Source organism: Rana temporaria, chromosome 12 (assembly GCF_905171775.1).
Source record: "Rana temporaria chromosome 12, aRanTem1.1, whole genome shotgun sequence".
NCBI classification, from domain to species: Eukaryota; Metazoa; Chordata; class Amphibia; order Anura; family Ranidae; genus Rana; species Rana temporaria.
Genome location: NC_053500.1, coordinates 107,708,774 through 107,732,753, shown reverse-complemented (window position 1 = coordinate 107,732,753; position 23,980 = coordinate 107,708,774). Strand labels below are relative to the sequence as shown.

Sequence of the window (23,980 nt, the reverse complement as noted above, 5' to 3'; positions counted from 1 at the left end):
GCGTTCGTGGCCTCATTAAAGTAGATAATTTGTACCTCGGTGAAGAGGTCCCCCAGATAAAGGAGGAAAAAAGCCGATTTAATCTAGTAAAAAAGGACTTAGGCACCCACTGCGGCGAGTGGCGGAAGAGGTAGAGAAGCCTGGGGACTATTTTCATTTTGAGGAGATTCACCCTTCCCCATACCGATAGAGGAAGGTGACCCCATGCCTTAAATTTGGACTGGGCATCTACCAAAACAGGGGAGAGATTAAGGGGGATAAAATCAGAGGCCGAGGTAGAAACCTGTACTCCCAAGTATTTAAACGTGTCTACCCAGCATAGGGAGTTGTCCTGAGGGGAGGTAGATCTGGCAGCCTGGTCTATTGGGAAAAGGAGGGATTTGGACCAGTTCACTCTGAGTCCTGTGACCAGGGCGAACGTGTTCAGTACAGATAGAGCACCCTGCAGGGAGGGGCCAGCGTCATTTAAGAAAAGCAGCATGTCATCAGCGTATAAGGCCACCCTCTCCTCCAGCAGACCCACCCTAAGTCCCCTAATGTGACAGGATGTGCGTAATGCCTCTGCTACTGGTTCGATGGCAAGGGCGAATAAGGCCGGGGAAAGAGGGCAGCCCTGCCTAGTGCCACGGGGAAAGCTGAAAGGGGGCGGAAACACCACCACCCAGGCGTACCGACGAAGTAGGGGCCCCTGTAGATTACCTGTAACCAAGTTATAAAGAGTAATGGAAATCCCATCCGGCGCAGAGTCTCCCATAGGAAAGGCCACTCGACCGTGTCAAAGGCCTTTTCTACATCTAGCGAGGCCACAGTCCTCGTTCCGGTATTAATGTGTCGGGTATGAATGTTAGTGAAGAGCCTCCGGAGATTAACGTCCGTAGACCTTCTGGGCATAAACCCCGTCTGGTCAGAGTCTATTACCGTGGGCAACATGGGGTATAACCGCAGGGCTAACAACTTGGTGAGTACTTTAAAGTCAGTGTTCAGTAGTGCAATAGGGCGATAGGAGCCACAGGAAGTGGGGTCTTTGGGGGGCTTATATATCAGTGTCAGGTGGGCATGGTACATAGAGACTGGGAGATTGCCGTCAGCCAAACACGTGGTGTAGAGCTGAGCCAACAGGGGCGCCAGTAGGCTGGCATGGGCCTATAGAAGTCTAGGGGGAGCCCATCGGTCCGGGCGCCTTGCCCGGCGGGAAGGACTGGATGGCATTTTGGACCTCGAGAGCTGTAATTGGTTGTGTCAGGGCCTCCCTCTCCTGGTCGGAGAGCCAGCCCAGCGCCAAAGGATCTAGTAGGTCATTTAGCGTCTCGGGCCGGAAATCCGCCGGCAGCCCAGATGAGTAGAGGGTTCCATAAAAGTCCCTAAAGGTCTGCAGTATGTCTTGAGGGGAGGACACAGTTCCCCCCCCTGGGGTCTGGAGGAGAGATATAGTCGTGAGAGGCTGATCATGTTGAGCTAACATGGCCAGAAATCGTCCATTTCTGTCACCCTGTTCAAAGACCCTCTGCCTGCCCTTGTGCATTTCCAGACGAGTGGCCTCGGCCACGTGGAGGTGTAAGTCACGCTGGGCCGCCATCATCAGCTCAAAGTGATCCGACGAGGGGTCAGCATTGTATGTTGCAGTGCGGTCTGTAACCATTTGTTCTAACTCGCTCAGCTGTGACGAAAGCTGTTTTTGACACTGCTATAGAGGAGATGTATTGCCCCCTTGTAAAATGCCTTAAAGGTATCCCAGACTACGGCCGGGGGGGCCGTATCAGCATTTCTCTCCCAGAATTCAGTCAGTAGGGGGGGTACAGTAGCGGCCACGTCTGGATGATTCACCCACTGCACGCCTAGTCCTCCAAAGAGCGGCACACCGCGAGGCCGGAGAGCGGAGCACCACCCTCAGCGGGCTATGATCCGACAGACCGCTGGAAGATAGTCCGCCTCCAACACATCCGCTAACAGTGCGGGATTGGAGAAGGCCAAATCTATCCGGGACGCGGTCTTGTAGGACGCAGAGTAGCAGGAATATGCACGTACATCCGGGTGCTTCCACCTCCAGACCTCCTCCAAACCCACCGCCTGAGCCCAGGCCAGTAGGTCGGAGGACCGGGATTTCGGCGGGGTAGGTCTGTCTAGTTCTTGGGACAAGATGGCATTAAAATCCCCCATCACCATAATCTTCCCCGGACAGAATGGCGCAATCTTATTCAACACATCATATAATAGTTCTGAAGAGAAGGGAGGGGGAATATATAAATTGACAACAATGGTACCTCTGTGACCACAATGTAAAGACAAGTACCACATATTTACCCAAGGGGTCCGTGCGGACTTCTTCATTACACAGGGAAAATTCTTATGGATAAGGATTGTCACCCCCCCCCTGGCATAGGTGGAATATGTAGCATGTATCGCTCGCTGGACCCAGGTCTTTTAAGGGGTCAGGATCTTGCTGCCCATGAGGTGAGGTCTCTCTGAGTAAGATAGTTGTGCTGGGCGGGACTTCAAGTACTGAAAAAGGGTGGCTCTTTTGAACTTGGAGTTCAGACCCCTGACATTCCAAGACAGGATAGAAAATGAGTCAGACGGGCGGGTCAGCCATCTGGCCGAGGGGGGGTTGGGGGTAGGACAGGATATAAACATAGGAGCACCCCGAGACACCTCAGGAACAGCAAGACCTCGAGTACATCACAAATCATGTCAATAAAACCCGTGCAGGGCACCATCTTTACAGAACACAAGACATTGAGCATAACATACACATTTAACACAAAAATCACAACAAACTTCCCTCAGGCACCGGGTGCCTATCCGACTATGTCCCATCCCTCCAGCAACTGCCTGAGGGGGTGGGAATAGTTTTCCCCCAAACTAGAACAGTCAAAAACCTAGGGTGTAAATGAGCCCTCAAACTCGGGCCCTACACGGCATCCGCGAGGGCTGCCCTCTCACGGCTAAGGCCTTCGGTCAATGTTCATAGACACAGTGCCCAAGTAGGACAGGGCACTCGAGAACAAAAAAAAAAAAAAAAAAAAACAAAAAAAAAAAGTAGGGCAAAAATAAAATTCAGAACAAGAAAGATAAGAATCCGCATAGAACACAAGTGCAGGGGGGGGGGGGGGTTTGACGGCCTCCGCGCGTCGCAGTTCTTTGAACTTCTGAGCGGTGGCGCCTCCATGTCGGCGCGCTGAGCTACCAACTCTATATGGTAGTATGGGGCAGATTCCCCATCTGGGCAGGGTATAGGGGCCAAGGCTCGGGGGGTAACGACACTCGGAGCGAAATGCCACGGTGCGCGAGCAAAATCAGCACAGCAGAAGGAAAAAGGGTGAATAAATTGAAAAACAAAAAAAAAAAGAAAAAAAAAAGGGGGAAGCAAATAAGATGTATGTGCTTATATAACAAGAGGGGTATGGGGAACCGGATCCCAGTCCACAGTGTAGAGTGAAAACTATTGGGGGACACAGAAACAGTTCTCTCCCCGCAGCAGCAGGATCAGGGACCAAGAGCAGCATCAGTCAGCAGAGAACGGTTGGTGGTGGCACAACGAAAGAGGGAGAACCACAGAGCAGTTTATCAGGTGAGGAAGGGGAAAACCGACCATCATCGAGATCTCAGAGGCCATATTCTGTTACCACAAACCAAGGATAAGTCCCCACCACAGTGAAGGGGGGGATGGGGGAAGGGGTGACCCAGGGAAAAAGCAGAAACTAGCCGCCATACTTGCCACGAGGTACATGTCATCCGCGGGCCTCAAGCCACGACATAGCCGCGTCCGGGTCTGTGAAAAAGCGCGTGCGATCCCCATCTATCACCCGCAGTTTGCTGGGGTACAGCAGGCTGAATTTCAGGCCTTGGTCTCGCAGACTTCTCCGTACCTCTGTGAAGGAGCGACGCTGGCGTTGCACCTCAGGAGAGTAGTCCGGGAACAGCATGATTCTAGCTCCCTCATACGTCAGATCCCTCTTTTCTCTGGCCGCCGCCAGGATGCGATCTCTGTCCCGGTAGTTCAATAGGCGAAGCAGGAAAGGCCGCGGGGGGGCCCCTGGAACCGGAGGTTTAGGAGGAACCCTGTGTGCCCGCTCGACCACAAACGTGGGAGGCATAGCTGGTAGGCCTAGCAGGGAGATGAGGAAGGTTTCTGTGAATTCCGCAGGCTTGGGCCCTTCCGCCCGCTCCGGGAGGCCCAGGACCCTGATGTTGTTCCTCCTGAGCCTATTCTCCGTGTCGATGGATTCTCCCTGTAGGCTCTAACCTGCATCTGTAGGGCATGAAGATCCCTTGGATTCGGCCCTTGTAGAGTCCTCAAGCTGAGATGTTGCGGCCCTCGCCTCCACGAACCGGGCCCTAAATTTGTCCATGTCATGTCTGATGAGGCTGACATCCGCCACTAGAGATGGTCATTTTTCATCCATCACGGAGTCCCCGGCCCTCCTTGATGGCTGCTAGGAGTTCAGCATGAGAGGCGGCATGGGGATGCCGATGGATTAGGCAGGGGTGGGAAAGTCGACGGACATCTCCAGGGCAGCGAGCCTCGTGGGCAAGATGGCCGCCTCGGCCTGGGCTCCAGGGCGTCGAGGACGAACGGAGCTTGCCCGGCGACAGCGGAGGGGCTCGCGGGTACCGGTGCCTTCTTCCGCCCCAGGGTGGCCTGCGAGACGGGTGGTAGGATGCAGGAATCTGCGCTGGAAATCAGTCAGGATAAGGGTAAGAGCGGAGCTCAGCTAACGCACGTCTGCTTCCTTTCACATCCCGGCCACGCCCCATACACTCTATTGTTTACTGTGCCGCCGAAAGTCCGATTAGGGTTCATACCCCTATTTTTTCCTTTTTCTTTACCATACTGTATGTGAAATCAGCCTAAAAAGAAACATTTTTGTTGGACTTAAAGAGTAAGTCCACCCTAACACTAAAATCTCTATATCTACAGACATCCACGAGCTAAGACTAATCTATCAAGCCCTGTAAGGGAGAAATCACTATGTATACGTTTTCTGAAGCCGCTCTGGTCCGGTCCCACGTTGAGCTGACAGTGGTAGTTTTGCTGTGGAGGCGGGTGCAGAGGAGGCAGCCAACAACGGCAGCCCCATAGTAACTCTATGGGCGATGTCACTTCCCATTCATTTTACATCCGTTGTTGGTTGTTTCCTCTGCAGAGCTTCCGCCGCTGCAGACTGGACCGGATCGGCTTCAAAAAAGGTATGTATAGTGATTTCTTCTTTACATCATTAGACAGATGTAGCCATTTTACTGTTAGGGTGGACTTCCCCTTTAATTCTCTTAGATCTGGTTCACACCCATGCAGGTTGCAGTTGATGCATATTCCCGGGGGAATTTAGCATTTTTCGAGGCACAATTTTGATCCATTGAAGCCTATGGAACCAAAAAGATAACCTGCTGGTCCCTGGCCCTTTCCATATAATGCACCTATGTGAAGTTGACCCATAGGAAGCCTTGGTAAATGGACTGTAGTGTGTTTCTGCAAAACTGAAAACGCACTGAAAAATGCATAGGTGTGAACCAGGCCTTACAGGCACATGATGTAAGCTCTGCCTTTCCCCTCTGAAAATAGTACATGCATCACAAGCTTATACAATTATACCAAATCAAGATACAGTAATTACGTAAGGTAATTAACTTTTTAAAGCTCCACCAGCACAGATCTACACCCTAATCAGCTGGGGAGTTCCATCTCGGGATATGGATTTCTTGCAGTACTTGTGTACACACCCATGAATACAGGAACACATATATTATGAGAGCCTGTAGTGGTCTGTACACATGGAGATGTACACAAGCAGAAGTGTAGTGGGTCAGGCTGTTAAAGCCACGGCAAAATCACAGAAGTTCTAACCCATTGTTCATTTTACTGAACCTTTGTACCTTTGACCCAGAGGTTCGGGACATCTAAGATCCATACTGGTGCAAACACCAATAGATGTCCTGCCACTTCTTTACTGAAGTTGTATTGCTGATATAAAGAATGATTTCCCTTTACATCCTGTCCTCACAAGAAAGTAGGGGGAAATCTCCTCAACTGGGCCACAAAACGCAACAACAACAAAAAAAGTTTTGGCTGTAGATATCTCAAAAGGTAAATACATCTCGACTCTGATCATTATCCAATATTAAGTTACAGAAAATGATCATAATGCTTTAACTACTGTATGTTGTTACTGAGGAGGTACAGTTATTAAAAGTTATTGGTCTTCAGTGAATGGTGGGGGCAGCCATGTTGTGCACTTAGTGAGCGAACGCACATCATCCTCACAAAATGGATGCCTCCATCACTTTGTTGTCCACTTGTGATGTGTTCCATGTACATTGTGTGATGGTAAGCACCATGAATTTGCCTTTTCAGGATAGAGTTGACCTCTGATCTCACATCCCTGTAACACGTACAGTTCCCAGACACTGTGTGGTAAGATACTGCACCCAATGTGTTAGTAATTAGACTCCCGTAATACTCATTAACATGTCTGTTACATTATCCCTTATCCCTTCACACTGACCTAGTCACCCTTCATTAATCACTACAATACCTCAGGTGATAAAACGGTCAAAGGTTTATTTCCATGCATGTTTACTTTTTTAGCTAAATTAGTATTATTATTATTTTTTTTTCAATAATGCATCCCCCCCTATAGATGCTAAGACATTGCTTAGTTTACCTACCTTGGCTCTACACATCTAGAACTTAAAGTGGAACTAAACACTACTATCCTTTACAGCCAATGAAGCTGCCATCTTAGCTTTTGTTTGATCTGCAGTTGCCATGGTGCTACATGTATTCAGTTTTGAGAGCAGCCAACCGTGACACAAGCAACTGTGAAGCCTCATACACACGTACGGGTTTCCTGGCAGACTTTTTACCGCCGGGAAACCCAAGGGGGAAAGCCGAGAACCTGCTCGGTCAGTCTTTCCCCCTACACAGGGCCAGGTTTCCCGACAGGAAAACTGCCATGAGAGCTTTGGTCAGGAATCCCGGCCGTGTGTATGCTCCCCTGCAGGCTTTCCCCATAGGAAAACTTCCGGGTTAAAAACCACCGGGAATCGCAGCGGGTAAAAAGGAAACATGTTCTATTTATTCCCATCGCGATTCCTGGCGGTTTTCCTGTCAGGAAAACTGCCATGGAGCATACACACGGCCAGTTTTCCCGGCCAAAACTGTCATGGGGAAACTGGTCATGTGTACGAGGCTTGACAGTTAATATTCATGGCATGAATGTAAGGCCTCGTACACACGGACGGACAGTCCGCTGAAAACGGTCCGCTGGACCGTTTTCAGCGGACATGTCCGCCCGGAGATTTCTGTCTGATGGTTGTACACACCATCAGACAGAAATCCGCGCGTAAACAATATGCGGGGACGTGGCCGCGCCGTCGCGGCGACGATGACGCAGCGACGTGGGCGGCCCTGGAAGTTCAAAGCTTCCACGCATGCGTCGAATCAGTACGACGCATGCGAGGGATGGCGGCCGATCGGACGTGTCCGGTGAGTCTGTACAGACGACCGAACACGTCCGACGGCCAGGTTTCCAGCGGACAGATTTCTTAGCATGCTAAGAAATTTTTGTCCGCTGGAAACTGTCCGATCCGCCGGACAATTGTCCGGTCGGGCCTACACACGACCGAACATGTCTGCTGAAACTGGTCCGTCGGACCAGTTTCAGCGGACAGATCCGGTCGTGTGTACGGGGCCTAACTGTTTTGTAAAAGAAGTAAATCTTGGGATTTATTTCCACTTTGAATCCTAGCAGAACCAGATAACAGTTTATTCTACTCTTTTAGCTGTCAGTTCTAAATGTACTGAAAAAGAGTGGGCAAACTCTTTTTCTACCACTCCATCCCCATCAATGCCAATGGCATGTTTATGTGGATACGACATGTTGATATTGTTAGTGTGATAGCAAGGGTTCAAACACCATTCACAGCACATAGTGTGACCAGGCCTTTAAAGTCAATGAGATTTCAGACAGGAAGTGTAAAACTTTAAACTGTTAAGGTAATAAACTGTGTGCATGAGCATGCTCCTGCTGTAACGAGTGTGATAATCATACCAATGTATGAAACTTGGTCTCCATCTAGTGTTCAGAATGCAGTAATGCACAATAGCATGTGTTGTAGAGTAATTCATCCCGAATGCTTACTGCACAATTTCAAGATATAAATGATCAGTCTGTATTTATTCATGAAACAGAAATGTACCCAATTTTATATACACTGCACAGTGAAAACATTAACACTGTTCAGTGTTCAGTTTGAGGTTCCGGTGAGAGGTATTCTAGTGACTCACTACAGTTAGCTGAAGTTGAATGCCCTATGCAGAATAAGCACATCACTATCCCAAAAATATTGAATTCTTAAAAATGCATATCATTAACACTTGTATATTACAATGTTCATATTGATTTTCTTTTATTTCAATTTTTCTACACTTACATGTAGACTAAGCTGATCAGGCAAAAGTGACAATGGTTGGGACAAGCTATATTAGAAATGCCTATAATGGTCACTAGTTATTCCCATGGTTTAACCACTTCAGTACTGGACACTTTCACCCCCTTCCTGCCCAGGGCAATTTTCAACTTTCACTGCTGTCACACTTTGAGTGACAATTACTCAGTCATGTACTGTACCCATATGATTTTTTTTTTCCACACAAATAGAGATTTCTTTTCCTGGTATTTAATCACCATAGTTTTTTTATTGTATTGTTTTCTAAAAAAAAAAAGTGAGGCCAAAAATGTTGAAATAAATATGTTGAAATAAATAATCTCTCTTTATAACTTTAGGCCAAAATGTATTCAGCTATATTTCTTTGGTGAAAATAACCCAAATCAGTATTTATTATTTTAGTTTGTAGGAAAGGTATAGATTCCAAAAACTATGATATATATTTTGAAAATTGATCTATCCTGATGTACTGCTGGCAGGGCCGCCATCAGGGGGGTACAGCAGTATACCTTTAAGGGGCCCTAAGGTCCCCAGGGGCCAAGATGGCAACCCCACCTTTTTTATTTATTTTTATTTAAAAAAAATATATATTTTTTTAATATATTTTTATTTTTATTAAAGGGCCAATTTTTTTTCTAGGGGTCCGGAGGTCCCCAGGGGCCCAAGATCCGCCAGGGCCCCAGATGACAATCCCCCTTTTTTTTATAAAAAAAAACTTTTTTTATATAGTTTTTTATTTCTTTTTTTTTTTTTATATATATATTATTAATATTATTAAATGGCCCAGATGTCCCCAGGACCCCGGATGGCAACCCCCCTTTTTTTTATAAAAAAAATATTTTTTTTATATATATACATATATTTATATATATTTTTATTATTAAAGGGCTCAGAGGTCCCCAGGGCCCCATGTGGCAAACCCCCCTTATTTTTTATTTATTTTTTATAAATGTTTATTTTTATTTATTTTTTTATATATTTTTTTTATTTTATTTTTATTAAAGGGCCTAGAGGTTTATTTTTTATTATTAAAGGGCCCATAGGTCCCGGATGGCAACCCCCCTTTTTTTGTAATTTATTTTTATAAAAAAAAATGTTATATATATATATATATATATATATATATATATATATATATATATATATATATATATATATATATATATATATATATATATATATATATATATATATTATTTTTTTTTTTTTTAATAAAGGGCCCAGAGGTCCCAGGGCCCCAGATGGCAACCCCCCTTTTACTTCTTTTATTATTTTTATATAAGGGCCCAGATATATATTCTTTATTTCTTCTTTTTCTTGTAAAGGGGCCCCCCTGCTTCTCAATTTCAGGCGCCCCCCCCCCCGGTTCTCCTCTGCTCCAGGGGGCCCATGCCTGAAGCTGTGTAAGGGGCCCCATAATTCCTGATGGCGGCCCTGACTGTTGGCATCTCGATTCTTGAGGCCTTAAATGCCAAAACAGTACAAATATCCCCCAAATTACCCCTTTTTGGAAAGTAGACAGACCAACGTATTTAGTAAGAGGCACAGCAAGTGTTTTAAAGTTTTTTGAAAAATTAAGAAATTATAATTTTTTCCATATTTTTTATTGTTTTTACATACCATTACCAGTGCAGTACAGCGTCATTATATAACTGGTGTGATGGTGATCTGGAGCACTGACTGGTGACAGTATGAAAAAAAAAAATCTAATTTTTAACCACTTCCCGCCCGGTCAATAGTATATTGACGTCCGGGAAGTGGTTGTGTTATCCTGACTGGACGTCTATTGACGCCCAGCAGGATAACATGCCGGCGCGTGCCTGTGGGGGCGCGCAGCATAGCGATCGGTGATGCGGGGTGTCAGTCTGACACACTGCATCTCCAATCTCGGTAAAGAGCCTCCGGCGGAGACTCTTTACCACGTGAACAGCTGTGTCTAATCACGGCTGATCACAATGTAAACAGGAAGAGCCGTTGATCGGCTCTTCCTCACTCGCGTCTAACAGACGCGAGTAGAGGAGAGCCGATCGGCGGCTCTCCTGACAGGGGGGGTTCGCGCTGATTGTTTATCAGTGCAGCCCCTCTTTGGATGTCCACACTGGACCACCAGGGAAGCCGCCAGGACCCAATAAAACAACAATAAAGCAATAATAAAAAAATGAGCACAACAGATGCCAATTTGTGGGCACTGACTGGCAACATGGGCACTGACTGAAGTGATGCCCAGCAATGCCATCAGTGCCACCCCTCAGTGTCCATCAGTGCCACCCCTCAGTGTCCATCAGTGCCACCTCTCAGTGCCCATCCATGCCTAGTGCCCACCTTTCAGTGCCCATCTGTGCCACCTATAAGGACCTATCAGTGCCACCCATAAGTGCCGCCTATGAGTGCCCATCAGTGCCGCCTATGAGTGCCCATCAGTGCCGCCTATGAGTGCCGCATACCAGTGCCGCATACCAGTGCTGCCTATCAGTGCCCATCAGTGCCGCCTATCGGTGCCCATCAGTGCCACCTCAACAGTGCCACCTCATCGGTGCCCATCAGTGCCGCCATATCAGTGCCCGTAATTGAAGAAGAAAACTTAATTATTTACAGAAAAAAATAAAAACGTATTTTTTTCAAAATTTTGGGTCTTTTTTTAAGTTGATGCGCAAAAAATAAAAATCGCAGAGGTGATAAATTACCACCAAAAAAAAGCTCTATTTGTGGGAACAAAATGATAAAAAAATTGTTTGAACGCGCAATTGTCATTCAAAGTGCGACAGCGCTGAAAGCTAAAAATTGGCTTGGGCAGGAAGGTGCATAAGTGCCTGGTATAGAAGTGGTTAAACAATTTTTTTTTCCTTTTTATAATTTTTTTTTCACAATTCTTTTTTTTTACACACTGTGACCAGAGCAATATAATCAGTAAATACCAATTAAAACCGTGAACGTATTAATTTATAGTGCAATTTTTTTTAATGTACATGTAATATTCTTCCAGCAAGTGCAAGGTATAAACAGCAGGTAAGTGTTTCTCCATGAGACTACTCCACCAAGAAACAATCAGCCTCTTACCAGATGTAATTGATCCCCTATGGTAATGAAGATCAATACGCTCTTAATTAAAAGAAGCGTCTTTAAACTGCCTCCTTCAGCCAGCTCACTTCCCTAGATCTCCAGCAGGCCAGACTTGTAGAATAGTTACCAGCACGGCATGTAAAGGGAATGTATACTCAAGAAATCACAAAGGAGCCAACATGGTGTAATACTGCCGAACAGGATACCTTTATTTTTACAGCCAAATACATACTTACAGTACACAGGAACAGAGAACACAAACAGAGAAATGGTGAGCTTCCAACACACAGTGGGTGTGATGTCACCATCTAGTCCCTTCCTGACATGTTTCGCTACCAATGAGCATCGTCAGGGGGATAAAGCAAGTATATATTTGGCTGAAAAATAAAGGTATCCTGTTTGGTGTTATTACACCATGTCGGCTCCTTTGTGTTTTCTTATAGATATATTCCCTTTACATACTATGATGTTAACTCTTTGAGTCTGGCTTGCTGGAGATCTGGGTAAGTGTGATGGCTGAAGGAGGCCGTTTAAAGGAGCTTATTTGTAGGGCACATTGATCTCCCTTACCATAGGGGATCATTTACATCTGGTAAGAGGCTGATTGTTTCTTGGTGGAGTAGTCACATTGAGAAACACTTACCTGCTGTTTATGCCCTGCACTTGCTGGATGACTATTGCATGGACTTTGCACAAAAAAAAGTTTACACTATAAATTAGCAAGTTTTTACTGATCTGTACCAATTGTATGTGTTATCGTTTACACAAGCACAAGCACTTTATGGTAAATAATGAATTGTTTATGAATTTTAAACAGAAGCGCACCTATCTATTTTAGTTACTTACAGAGTTTTGTATTCCAACACATGGGTGTCCATTTATGAAGCAGTGGAAAATATCCACTGCTGAGTTCTCCAGCACTCACAGAGGAGGTCTCTCTCCTCTGAGTGTCTGTTTATGAAGTGATGTATTGCTTCTCCTTTTGAGAAGTGAAGCGATCTACAAACGCTCCAAACACTGAAGAACGCCCCCTGGTTCTGTAATCTCGGGAGACATAACGAGATTACAGTACCACAAATTCACTAAAACACTCTGGTGTCCATTTATTAAGCAGTGATAAATTATCACTGCTGAGTACACAGGCAAGGGATCGCAGGCGCCAGGTAAATGACAAGCAAGCATGCATATAATAAAGAAAACCAACACTCATGTATTGGATTAAAATTGGCCATGGCCTGGTTTATTGGTTTAAAAAAACGTATTTAATTAAACATCAACTTTATCCACATCAAATAATATTTTCACCATAATTACTCATAAATAAACCATACTCAGCCCAGCCACTAAGACTCGAGCTGACTCAGCATGCATCTTTAACCATTTCCTTACATCTCCCCTTTGATTCACTTGAACCAAAGCGAGCCGCCACATAAACCGGCCGCGATTGGGGGGGGGGGCTAGGGAGGGGAGCTCCTTGCGCTGTCTCTTCTCTAGTGTCTGGCAGAAAACCCTGTAAAGCAGCTCCTTAAAGCGATAGTAAACCCATTGATGTAACACTTAAAACTTAACATTCCCGGCATGCCGGGAATGCTAACTGTACATTGGTTGTGCTCTCAACCAAACTGTCAAACCATCCAATGGCTGGTGTCATAACTGATCACATGTGCAGCTTCATGGCAGTTGAAGATTGAACAAAGGCCAAGATGGCAGCTTCCTTGGCTGAAAAAGATAGGAGGGTTTACAACCGCTTTAAATAGGCTTAAAAGGCCTTCTGGATGTCTCTGAAAGGTTCTGAAATTGGTTAACTGACCAATACCTAATAACCTTCCAGAACCTTATTGGTCACATGACCCTGACTGACCAATTAGAATTAGCCCCATTCAAAACCTTAGATTAAAGGTTAGAAATCCAAACAGTGTGATCCCATGAGGAAAAAGGGTGCCTAAAAAGGCTACCCCCTTTTTTCCCCCCATTCTCAAGAGGAGACCGCCCACCTCCATGTTAATAAAATTATTTGTCCCCCTACACAATATACAGTGGGGATCGAAAGTTTGGGCACCCCAGGTAAAAATTTGTATTAATGTGCATAACGAAGCCAAGGAAAGATGGAAAAATCTCCAAAAGGCATCAAATTACAGATTAGACATTCTTATAATATGTCAAAAAAAGTTAGATTTTATTTCCATCATTTACACTTTCAAAATTACAGAAAACAAAAAAATGGCGTCTGCAAAAGTTTGGGCACCCTGCAGAATTTATAGCATGCACTGCCCCCTTTGCAAAGCTGAGACCTGCCAGTGTCATGGATTGTTCTCAATCATCGTCTGGGAAGACCAGGTGATGTCAATCTCAAAGGTTTTAAATGCCCAGACTCATCTGACCTTGCCCCAACAATCAGCACCATGGGTTCTTCTAAGCAGTTGTCTAGAAAACTGAAACTGAAAATAGTTGACGCTCACAAAGCTGGAGAAGGCGATAAGAAGATAGCAAAGCGTTTTCAGATGTCAATATCCTCTGTTCGGAATGTAATTAGGAAATGGCAGTCATCAGGAAGTTAAAGCAAGATCTGGAAGACCAAGAAAAATATCAGACAGAAGCTCGCAGGATTCTGAGAAAAGCAATTCAAAACCCACGTTTGACTGCACAATCCCTCCAGAAAGATCTGGCAGACACTGGAGTTGTGGTACACTATTCCACTATAAAGAGATACTTGTACAAATGTGGCCTTCATGGAAGAGTCATCAGAAGAAAACCTCTTTTACGTCCTCACCACAAAAATCAGCGTTTGAACTTTGCAAATGAACATATAGACAAGCCTGATGCATTTTGGAAACAAGTTCTGTGGACCGATGAGGTTAAAATAGAACTTTTTGGCCGGAATGAGCAAAGATACGTTTGGAAAAGAAAGGGCACAGAATTTAATGAAAAGAACCTCTGTCCAACTGTTAAGCATGGGGGTGGATCAATCATGCTTTGGGGTTGTATTGCAGCCAGTGGCACAGGGAACATTTCACGAGTAGAAGGAAAAATGGATTCAATAAAATTTCAGCAAATTTTGGATGGTAACTTAATGCCATCTGTGAAAAAGCTGAAGTTAAAGAGAGGATGGCTTCTACAAATGGATAATGATCCTAAACACACCTCAAAATCCACGGGGGATTACATCAAGAGGCGCAAACTGAAGGTTTTGCCATGGCCTTCACAATCTCCTGACCTCAACATAATTGAAAATCTATGGATAGACCTTAAAAGAGCAGTGCGTGACAGACAGCCCAGAGATTTCCAAGAACTGGAAGACTTTTGTAAGGAAGAATGGGCAAAGATACCTCAAACAAGAATTGAAAGACTCTTGGCTGGCTACAAAAAGCGTTTACAAGCTGTGATACTTGCCAAAGGGGGCAGTACAAGATATTAAGATATTAACTCTGCAAGGTGCCCAAACTTTGGCAGACGCCTTTCGATCCCCACTGTATATATATATATATATATATATATATATATATATATATATTGTGTATATATATATATATATATATATATATATATATAGATATATATAGATATATAGATATATTTACACACACACATAAACATGGCAGGTGGACATGGTTACTGTCTTTGGGGGGGGGGTCTGACCAAGGAAGGAGGAAGTCAATAATCCTCCTCCTTCCTCCTCAGTTCCCCCAGGATGCTCTTTTCTCTCCCCAGTTCTCCACCTCTGAGCTGGTGAATTTGGGAGGGAGAATTCTGACACAGATTTCCAGTGAAGTGCTAAGATCGCACCTTTCTAAAATGGCTGATTTTCTATGTCAGTCAATGTTAGCTTCTCTGCTTGCAGAGATGATTGGGGGAGAACATGTTCTCCTCCGATCATCTCTATTTTATAAGCCATTAAAGAACTGAGATCAGCAGCGTTCCTCGGGATCACCGCTGTTCACAGTTCCATAAACGGACACCTTATGCCCTGTACACACGATCGGATATCTGATGGAATCTAATCCGATGAATTTTTTCGTCGGATATCCGAAGAAGCTGACTTTCATCAGTCTTGCCTACACACCATCAGTCAAAAATCCAACCGTGTCCAACGCGGTGATGTAAAACACTATGACGTGCTGAGAAAAATTAAGTTCAATGCTTCCGAGCATTTATGGACTTGATTCTGAGCATGCATGGATTTTTCTTCGAAGGAGTTCCACACAGACGATCGTTTTTTTCTATCGTTTTTTTTCCATAGAAAAATTTTAAAACATGTTCTATTTTTTTTCACCGATGGAAAACGAACCGATGGGGCCCACACACGATCGGTTTATCCGATGAAAACGGTCCCTCAGTCTGTTTTCATCAGATAAACCGATCATGTGTACAGGGCTTTAGTGTGCTGCATCCAATTAGACACTAGGTGCAAAAACATTTTCTTTTTATACCAATTAATTTTCTTTATCAATGAAGATTTACTTCTTACTCTGCTACTCGAGTGTTCCATGCTTGCATAGATGAGTAACACCCTCATCAAAGACTTCCCTATTAGACTTCTATAGCTGAGAAGGAGGGAGGTGTGTGTCTAACCAGATCTGTTAGAACATGGAATGCACTGGGCAGTGTGGTCAAACTCTGGTGCCTATTAGACTCTGTTTTCCGATTTGGACACACTGTGCAACTGGAAAGTGGCGGTAAAATTATGAATATTGTGGCTGTTAGTTTTCTGTCTAAATGACTGAATATTAATTTCTTTAACTTAAAACAAAACTTGTTGCCACTATTCATAACCACCAACATTGTTATAGTTTGTCCCAACTTTTTTGACTATCATTTTTACTGGATAGCTTGATCCACATGTAAACATTGATAACAATATGAATCACACATAAAATAAAAAAGAGTTAATTTACTGAATTCTATCATTACATGCATTAACTACACATTATTGGAATACAGTATTCCTTACAATTGTGGTCTTTTAAATTGGTATCAGACCAATGCATGGAGAAAAGGACAATGAAGACTTTGCTCACTAACAAGTTCACATATCATATCATTGTGCACACAACATAAATGAGTCTCAACCTTCATACAAGTCTAAGCACAATCTGAATTGTTTGATCAATTTTTGGGTATTACTTAAACATTATTCACATACAATCATTTTACATTTTCAGAGGGAAGTAAACAGATAAAAGGATGCATTGTGTTCTTGTTTTAAAAAATATGCAGAAAAACCTTTGACTGGTTTATTTTCTTTTATACCCATACAGTGCCCCCCTTTTGCAGAATTTATATTTGTTAAAGTTTAGAGGTAGTATTAACCTTGACTAGTATGCCAGTGCTTTTTATGTATGACAGATCCACATCTGGATTTGCCATATAGGCAAATGACATAAACGCTTACATAAGAACTGCATAGAGAGCAATATATTTTTATAGATTTCTAAAATTCAGCTTATTTAATAATATCATAAAACATATGTCATAATGACATAATTAGGATGTATTAGTAGTCCTCCTTTTACTAGTTAGCCTTCAGCCCACACCAGTCTACCCATCTCTGGTTCATCTGTAAAGAGATTTGTCAGATAATAGAACATGATTTAATTGCATGGGGTCACATTCCACTCCATGAGGTGGTTGGTAAGGCTACAAGTATGATTTCTTGCTTATAACCTAAAAATTTACATATTTTTTTTTATGCTGTATGAGCAGCCAAACCACCTACCAAGAACCACAGGTAGTAAAGAACATCAAACTAATTAGCAGCATCAATCACATTATGTTAATTATTTGTTCTTGCTACTTGGTTTTGCTAGTCACCTACAACAGGTCACCATATAGGTTGTTTAAGCACCTTGGGCCAGATTCACAGCAGAAATACGCCGGCGTATCTACTGATACGCCGGCGTATTTTCAAATTTGCCGCGTCGTATCTTGATTTGGAATCCTCAAACCAAGATACGACGGCTTTTTGGCATAGATCAGACAGGCATAACGGCTTTCGTACGCCTTCGGATTGTAGGTGTCATTTTCCGGCGGCCGTTGGTGGAGTTTTGCGTCGTTTTCCAGCGTCCGGGTATGCAAATTAGCTGTTTACGGCGATCCACAAAGGTACGCGCGTTTGTCGCATTCTCTTACGTCGTTTTTTCCCGTCGTAAAGTTAAGTGTGCTATTTAGATGGTGTAAAATTACACCATCCATGTTAAAGTATGGCCGTCGTTCCGCGTCGAATTTTACATATTTTTTTTTGCGTAAGACGTCCGGGAATACGAAAGTATGTTACGCACGTCGCCGTTCAAAAAACACGTTGGGGCGCCGTAATTTCGAAATTTCCAAACGGAGCATGCGCAGAACGTTCGGCGCGGGAACGCGCCTAATTTACATGGTACACGATACGCCGCCGCAAATCTACATGAATCTGGCCCCTTATGTTTTAAAGCAGACAACTCCATGCTGGTAGTGTGTGGTGCAGAGTTTTCAATGTTAAAAAAGTAGATTAAAGTACACTACCTCTTGCCTTGACCCCCACCCTAAACCTATCACTATCTGTGACCCTAACATGTAACCCTATTCTTTACCTGGGCTGTAAAATATGATAAATGGCTTTATTGTCCTTTAAAGTAACTGTTTTGTAGATCATAAAAAAAACCATATTATCCAATTTATTCCTATAACATTAATTAGGAATGCACCTAAACAGCCCTATTCTGCCTTCTGTTTTCAAGGGCCCGTGTGCTTAACTTTTTGGTTAAAACTAGTGAGATAAATTATACACTTGTTTCTTATAAGTCTCATATACTCCCACAGCAAGTCCTTTTTACTAAAATGATTGGTTCTGTTTTATCGCCGATCTTTATTATTGTTCTCTTTTGTTTGTATACTATTTCCAAATACTAATAAAAGAGATTTAAAAAACATTTTTGGTTCTGATCCCTACTGTCAAACAGAAAAATTGAGACCTACAAAAATGGCCATTGACCAGCTGGATGAACTAGTAACATATGTGGCAGAGACCTCAGCACAGGTCCCAGAGAAGTTACCAAAGTTAAGATGCTAAATGATCTCAAAAGCATATCAAAATAATGTGAAAAGCAAAATGCATTTGTCCATTGATATGGGCCTAAATCTCAAAAACGAAGATAACCTGCTCCATAATTCAGTAGTGCTTATCTTGTTGACCACAGGTAAGCTATGCTCTCAAGCCACATGTAGTTAAAGAACATTTTCAGGTATGGATATTTTATACATAGCTACATTGGTCCAGCTAAATATATATTCCATACCTGGCCGATCCCCCGGAAGCGGGAAATCACTGAAGTAGACACCTCTACTCCAGTGATCTTAACTGGCTTTCGGGTGTTGTGCCGAGTGGCTGTCCTGCTGCATTCTGAACACAGGAGGTCAACCGCTTGGTGCCATTTATAGAATGCAAAGTGTTTTTAGAAGAGGTATGATATCACCCCCGCTCTTCTTCAACTCATCCAATCAGAGAATGCATTGCATTCATTCTCTGAATGGTGTTGGTGCCGAGCTGCTGACCTCTTCACTCTGCATGAGACACAAAAGCAAGTGGAGATCATTGGAGTAGCTGCGCCTAATTCATTGACTTCTACCTTCCAGGGGGATCAGCCAGGTATGGTATATACAGAGGGCTAGATTCAGGTACGAGATACGACGGCGTATCTCCAGATACGCCGTCGTATCTCTGAGTTGCGGCGTTGTATCTATGTGACTGATTCATAGAATCAGTTACGCACAGATTTCCCTAAGATCCGACCGGCGTAAGTGCCTTACACCATCGTATCTTAGGCTGCATATTTACGCTGGCCGCTAGGTGGCACTTCCGTATATTTACGCAAGGAATATGCAAATTAGGTAGTTACGCCGATTCAGAAACGTACGTCCGCCCGGCGCAATTTTTTACGTCGCTTAGGTTAGGCTTTTTTCGGCATAAAGTTACCCCTGCTATATGAGGCGTATAAGTATGGACATCGTTCCCGCGTCGAATTTTAAAAAATTTACGTCGTTTGCGCAAGTCGTTCGCAAATAGGGCTGGACGTAATTTACGTTCACGTCGAGAGCAATGACGATTTGCGGCGGAATTTCGAGCATGCGCACTGGGACTCTTTCACGAACGGCGCATGCGCCGTTCGTAAAAAAAAGTAAAATATGCGGGGTCACCATTCATTTAAATAAAACACGCCCACATCATCCCCATTTTAATTAGGCGGGCTTACGCCCGCCCACATACGTTACGCCGTAACTTAGGGCGCAAGTTCTTTCTGAATACGGAAATTGCGCCCTAATTTACGGCGGCGTAACGTATCTGAGATACGTTACGCCCGCAGAAAGATACGCTTATCTTTCTGAATCTAGCCCATAGTTGATTGGTCCAAGCTGTACCAATATAACTATGCATAAAATATCCATGCCTGGAATTCTTTTTAGGATTTTTGGTTCATACACACATTTTTTCACTGAAATTTCCACTGTAGAAAAAGTAGGTAAAAGCATATTGTGAAAAGTTGTAATTATAGAGCAATATCCTCAATAGATGAAACAATGAGGTGTATATATTATAAATAAATAGAAAACTAAAGTGGAATTAGGTGGCACTCATCTAATATCTGCTGGTCCCAATGCAACATATATTATTAAGTTATAATAAATTATTTGATAAAAAAAGAGGCATGTGACTTATATATAAAATACTCCAAATCTAGTGTTAGTTGCATCTTAGAAACACTGTCGATCCTATACCAAGCATTAGTGTCAAACAGAAATAACATTGGGAGGAACTCCCTGCTTTTCCAGTTACATTAAAACTAGTGATTTCCTCTTGTTTTTGTCTTTCTACAGAACTGAAGATGATAAGAAGTTATCCTTACAGTCCAGCTAAAGAGATTTACTGAAAAGATCAGACCTGCCCACCCAACAATATTATATGAGCAAACCAAAATTCTGAACCAGTTCCATAGGAGAACACCAGCCGTTTTCTGTTGTTGGATTTAAACCAGTAACTGTTTTTGGAGGTGTATAGCTGGGAGTTAGATGGAATTGCCTTGAACAGTAAAGGCCAATGCACAGTCCAGTGCTGATCACGTATTGTTAACCAAAAGGTCTATACAGCACCTCTGTCTTGCTTTAGCCATTTAAATCCCAGCACTTGAAAATAAGATCCAGAGGCTTTTTCTTTTAGTGCAATAAACAGTCCAAAAACTATGCAAATAATGCCTTAAGTATTTGATACATACATTGTAGATGAATACATACACATTTTCACTATATGGTGTGGTAAACAATAGGAGATAAATAATATTTTAAATGTATCATTGACTCTGGACTGTCATTGCTAGATATTAGTGTGGATATATAAATGTTTATAATGGAATTTTTTAATAGCAGGGCAATGTGCTTGAAAACTTGGAATCCCCAGAAACCAGTCAGAAATCAGATTGTGCCCAATCGTAGCTGCTTAAGACAAATCTCTGAATGGATGCTATGGGTTCCTGTATACCATTACCTTTTGCACTATGTTATTAAATAAGCCTATGTTTCCTTGAAAGTGCTGATCTGCAATTGCATTAGGTAGTTGGGTATATTATCCATAATATACATACAGTGATTGGATTGGGATTGCTATCCCTAAGTGCTTCCTCTCTGCCCCCCCCCCCCTCCCATCACCATGATATATACTTCACTAGCTGTCCTCACACATATAATAAATTATAGAGATGTTTTGTTTGTTTTGCCTTTTATCACATTACCTGTTTAGCATGCCTACTAGGTCCACATAATGTCTTCCATTAGATAAAGCTACCGGTATTTGTAATAATATAGTGAACATTGCCTGTTCTCCAGGTACTCTTGAAAAGTATTACACTAAATTGTTACAAATGTTCTTGTGGTATTTGGAACATACCCGTTTAAAGAATAACTGAAGCTCCCCTTAGTCAATAAATCAACTATAGGATGCAGCTAGACAGTAAATGGGTGAGCTCGTACCTCTGCAGCCTGTCTTCTGCCTGTGGGCCACAGTTTGTAAGCAGCAGCCTCTCTGAAGCAGTCCGAACCCCACCCCTATGCTGATTCAGAGCTAGAGCTGTGCAAGTAGCAGGGAGCTCTGAACTGCTGCAGGGAGTCTGCTGCTTATCTAAAGAGAACAGCAGTCTTCTCTGCAACCTACTGGCAGGGGACAAGCTAAATTCATCCCAAAGCAGCTCTCTGAAACATTTACTCTCTTGCTGCATCTGGAGTTCATTTATTGGTTTTTGAGAGAAGCTTCAGATGGGTTTAACCCCAGCTAAGCTTTTAAATTCAATCCTACCAGTTAGATTGCAAGCTCTCCAGGGTGAATTGGATTGTAGTCCTGTATGTGGCATATGTTATATCACAGATGGATGCATCATGTATTCTCCTTACCAGGGTACAGAGGGAACAGCTGGGTGCCATCTTTAGGATGATGGAGAACAACCAGGAGACCTTTGGGATGATGTCAGATGTCGACTTGAAGGATCAGCTGAGGCTTTACAACATGTAGTTCTCTTCTGCTGCTAGAAGCAAATCAAAATCTCTGATTGTATCATAAACTCAATATTTTGAGGCCTGCTTTGCCATGTGGGATGGTGTTAACATTTTATAATGGCTATAACATTATTTTGGGAATGTGTCTATACACTGTCCTAGAACTTAATGCACGACCTTTCAACAATGCAAATGTATTTGTGTAATTAGAAGAGGACTGTACTGAGTTTGTTGTGAACATTCAACAGAATAAGGATGATTATTCCAGTTTCAGCAACTATGTGGGTGATTCCAAATAGCATTAATACACATCATGAAAGGGTTGTAAAGATGGCCGAGATCTCCCATCATGCTTGAGAAATTCAGTCTGAAATGATGCAGCCTTTTTCTTTTCATTTAGGAAGGGAATAATCTTTTAAATATGCTTACTGAATGCTACAAGGACTGGTGTAGCTTGAGAAGCCAACCTAAAATATTGGTACAATGGAAGCTTAGTTCAATACCACCATTATTTTTTCTAGAGCTTTATCCCTATTCCCTATAATAAAAAAATAATATATTGCAAAATAATCTTTTCTTATGCAGTATCCCTTCACCATAATAATGACGATATGTCGGTGGAGCATTAGATTAGGATTTTTGTAGATATTTAGATGTTTTGCTGTATTAATTAAGAGGCTGCTCTCTGAAAGCCAATGGGTTAGAAGAGACCCAGTCACAATCATAGATGTAATAGAATTATGAGTGGCAGGTGTATGGTTTACAGATCAGATCAAATTATAGTCATAAAAAAAAAAGATACCGATCTTCCTTTAATAGGGTGAGGGTTGAGAGTAGGCTGGACTAAATTTGTATCCTGGAGTAGATTTCTTTGTCATGGATAAAAGGCATGCTCTGGTCACCAATCTGTTGGATAAATAAAAATTGAACTGGACTGTCAACCATGTGCTTGGTGCTATCTTTATTCTACCGCATTCACCAAATTAATAGTTACCTAGATTGGAGATAAAATAGAAGCAGCGCAGAGTGACAGTTTTACAGCAATGCAATAAACTGGCTTGGACAATCCCAGGAGCCAGATTACCAGAACACCTAAAACATTGCCACCTAACTGTTTAAAGCCATTTCCATTATTGTCAATGGTAGCATAGATTCCTGGACAGCTCTCAATGACCTAATGACACCAACATTGCACTAGCTAGCTTATGAATTCATTGATACTTCAATCTGGTCCCATGCAATAAGTACTGTATACTTGACCAGACAGGAAGAGGCTTGCAAGCTTTCCCATAGCAAGCTTACCAGGAATGGAAACCCTGGTGCTTTGCTGTACCGAGCAATAGTTTCTTTATATATATATCATTTGATTTAAACACAGCTACTCTGTCATTATGATGATTTTTATGTTTATTTTCCTGACATTCGATATATATATTGGTGTTTTTTTCAGTTTTTTTGTATAGGAATTTGCTAGCATGGCTTACTTCCATGCAAGAGACAAGGTGTAATAGCTACAGATTGCACAGTAGCCAGGCTTGTGGAAATCATATGACCCAAGTACAGTAGAGGCTCCACCATACCTTAGAAGCTCCATCCTGTGATGGTAATAAGATTTTTGTTACTGTGCTAATTGCACAGATGTTTCTTCTTCTTCTATAACATTTCTTATCATTTCTAATAAAATATTTTGCAAGCCTTATAGTTTTTGTGTGTGACTATTTATTTTATATGGTTGTAGCAAATAATGCAGTTAACTTACTGTACTGTTTTTATTGTTGCTTTTACTAAGGGATGTAAAGCTTTATCTTTAAAGGCAAATTCCAGGGAAAAAAAGAAAATAGGTCATCAAGAAAAAAGGGTAGCCAGCAACTCCATAGCATCAAGAGTATTTATTGTAAAGCTTTCACAGTTAGTACAGTCAGCAGCAGCAGTTTTGGCGATAAGCCTTGTTCACAGCACACAT

At 42.8% G+C, this 23,980-nt stretch overlaps 1 protein-coding gene across 4 annotated transcripts in view; it reads left to right on the top strand.

Annotated features, from left to right (window-relative positions):
* Positions 1-23,716, top strand: part of MXRA7 (matrix remodeling associated 7) — a 108,481-nt gene extending 84,765 nt beyond the window's left edge. Inside the window, exons 4-5 of one of the 4 annotated variants that reach the window (XR_005744386.1) lie at positions 21,919-22,083; positions 22,119-23,716. Coding sequence is in view for 3 of the 4 variants with exons in the window: in XM_040330108.1 (XP_040186042.1) it covers positions 21,919-22,033 (115 nt within the window). In the remaining variant the exon portion in view is untranslated. Of the gene's footprint in view, positions 1-6,349; positions 6,410-20,352; positions 21,238-21,918 lie in introns of those variants that run through there. The other 3 variants (XM_040330110.1, XM_040330108.1, XM_040330109.1) reach the window with 3 other exon arrangements.
* Positions 23,717-23,980: the final 264 nt, after the last annotated feature.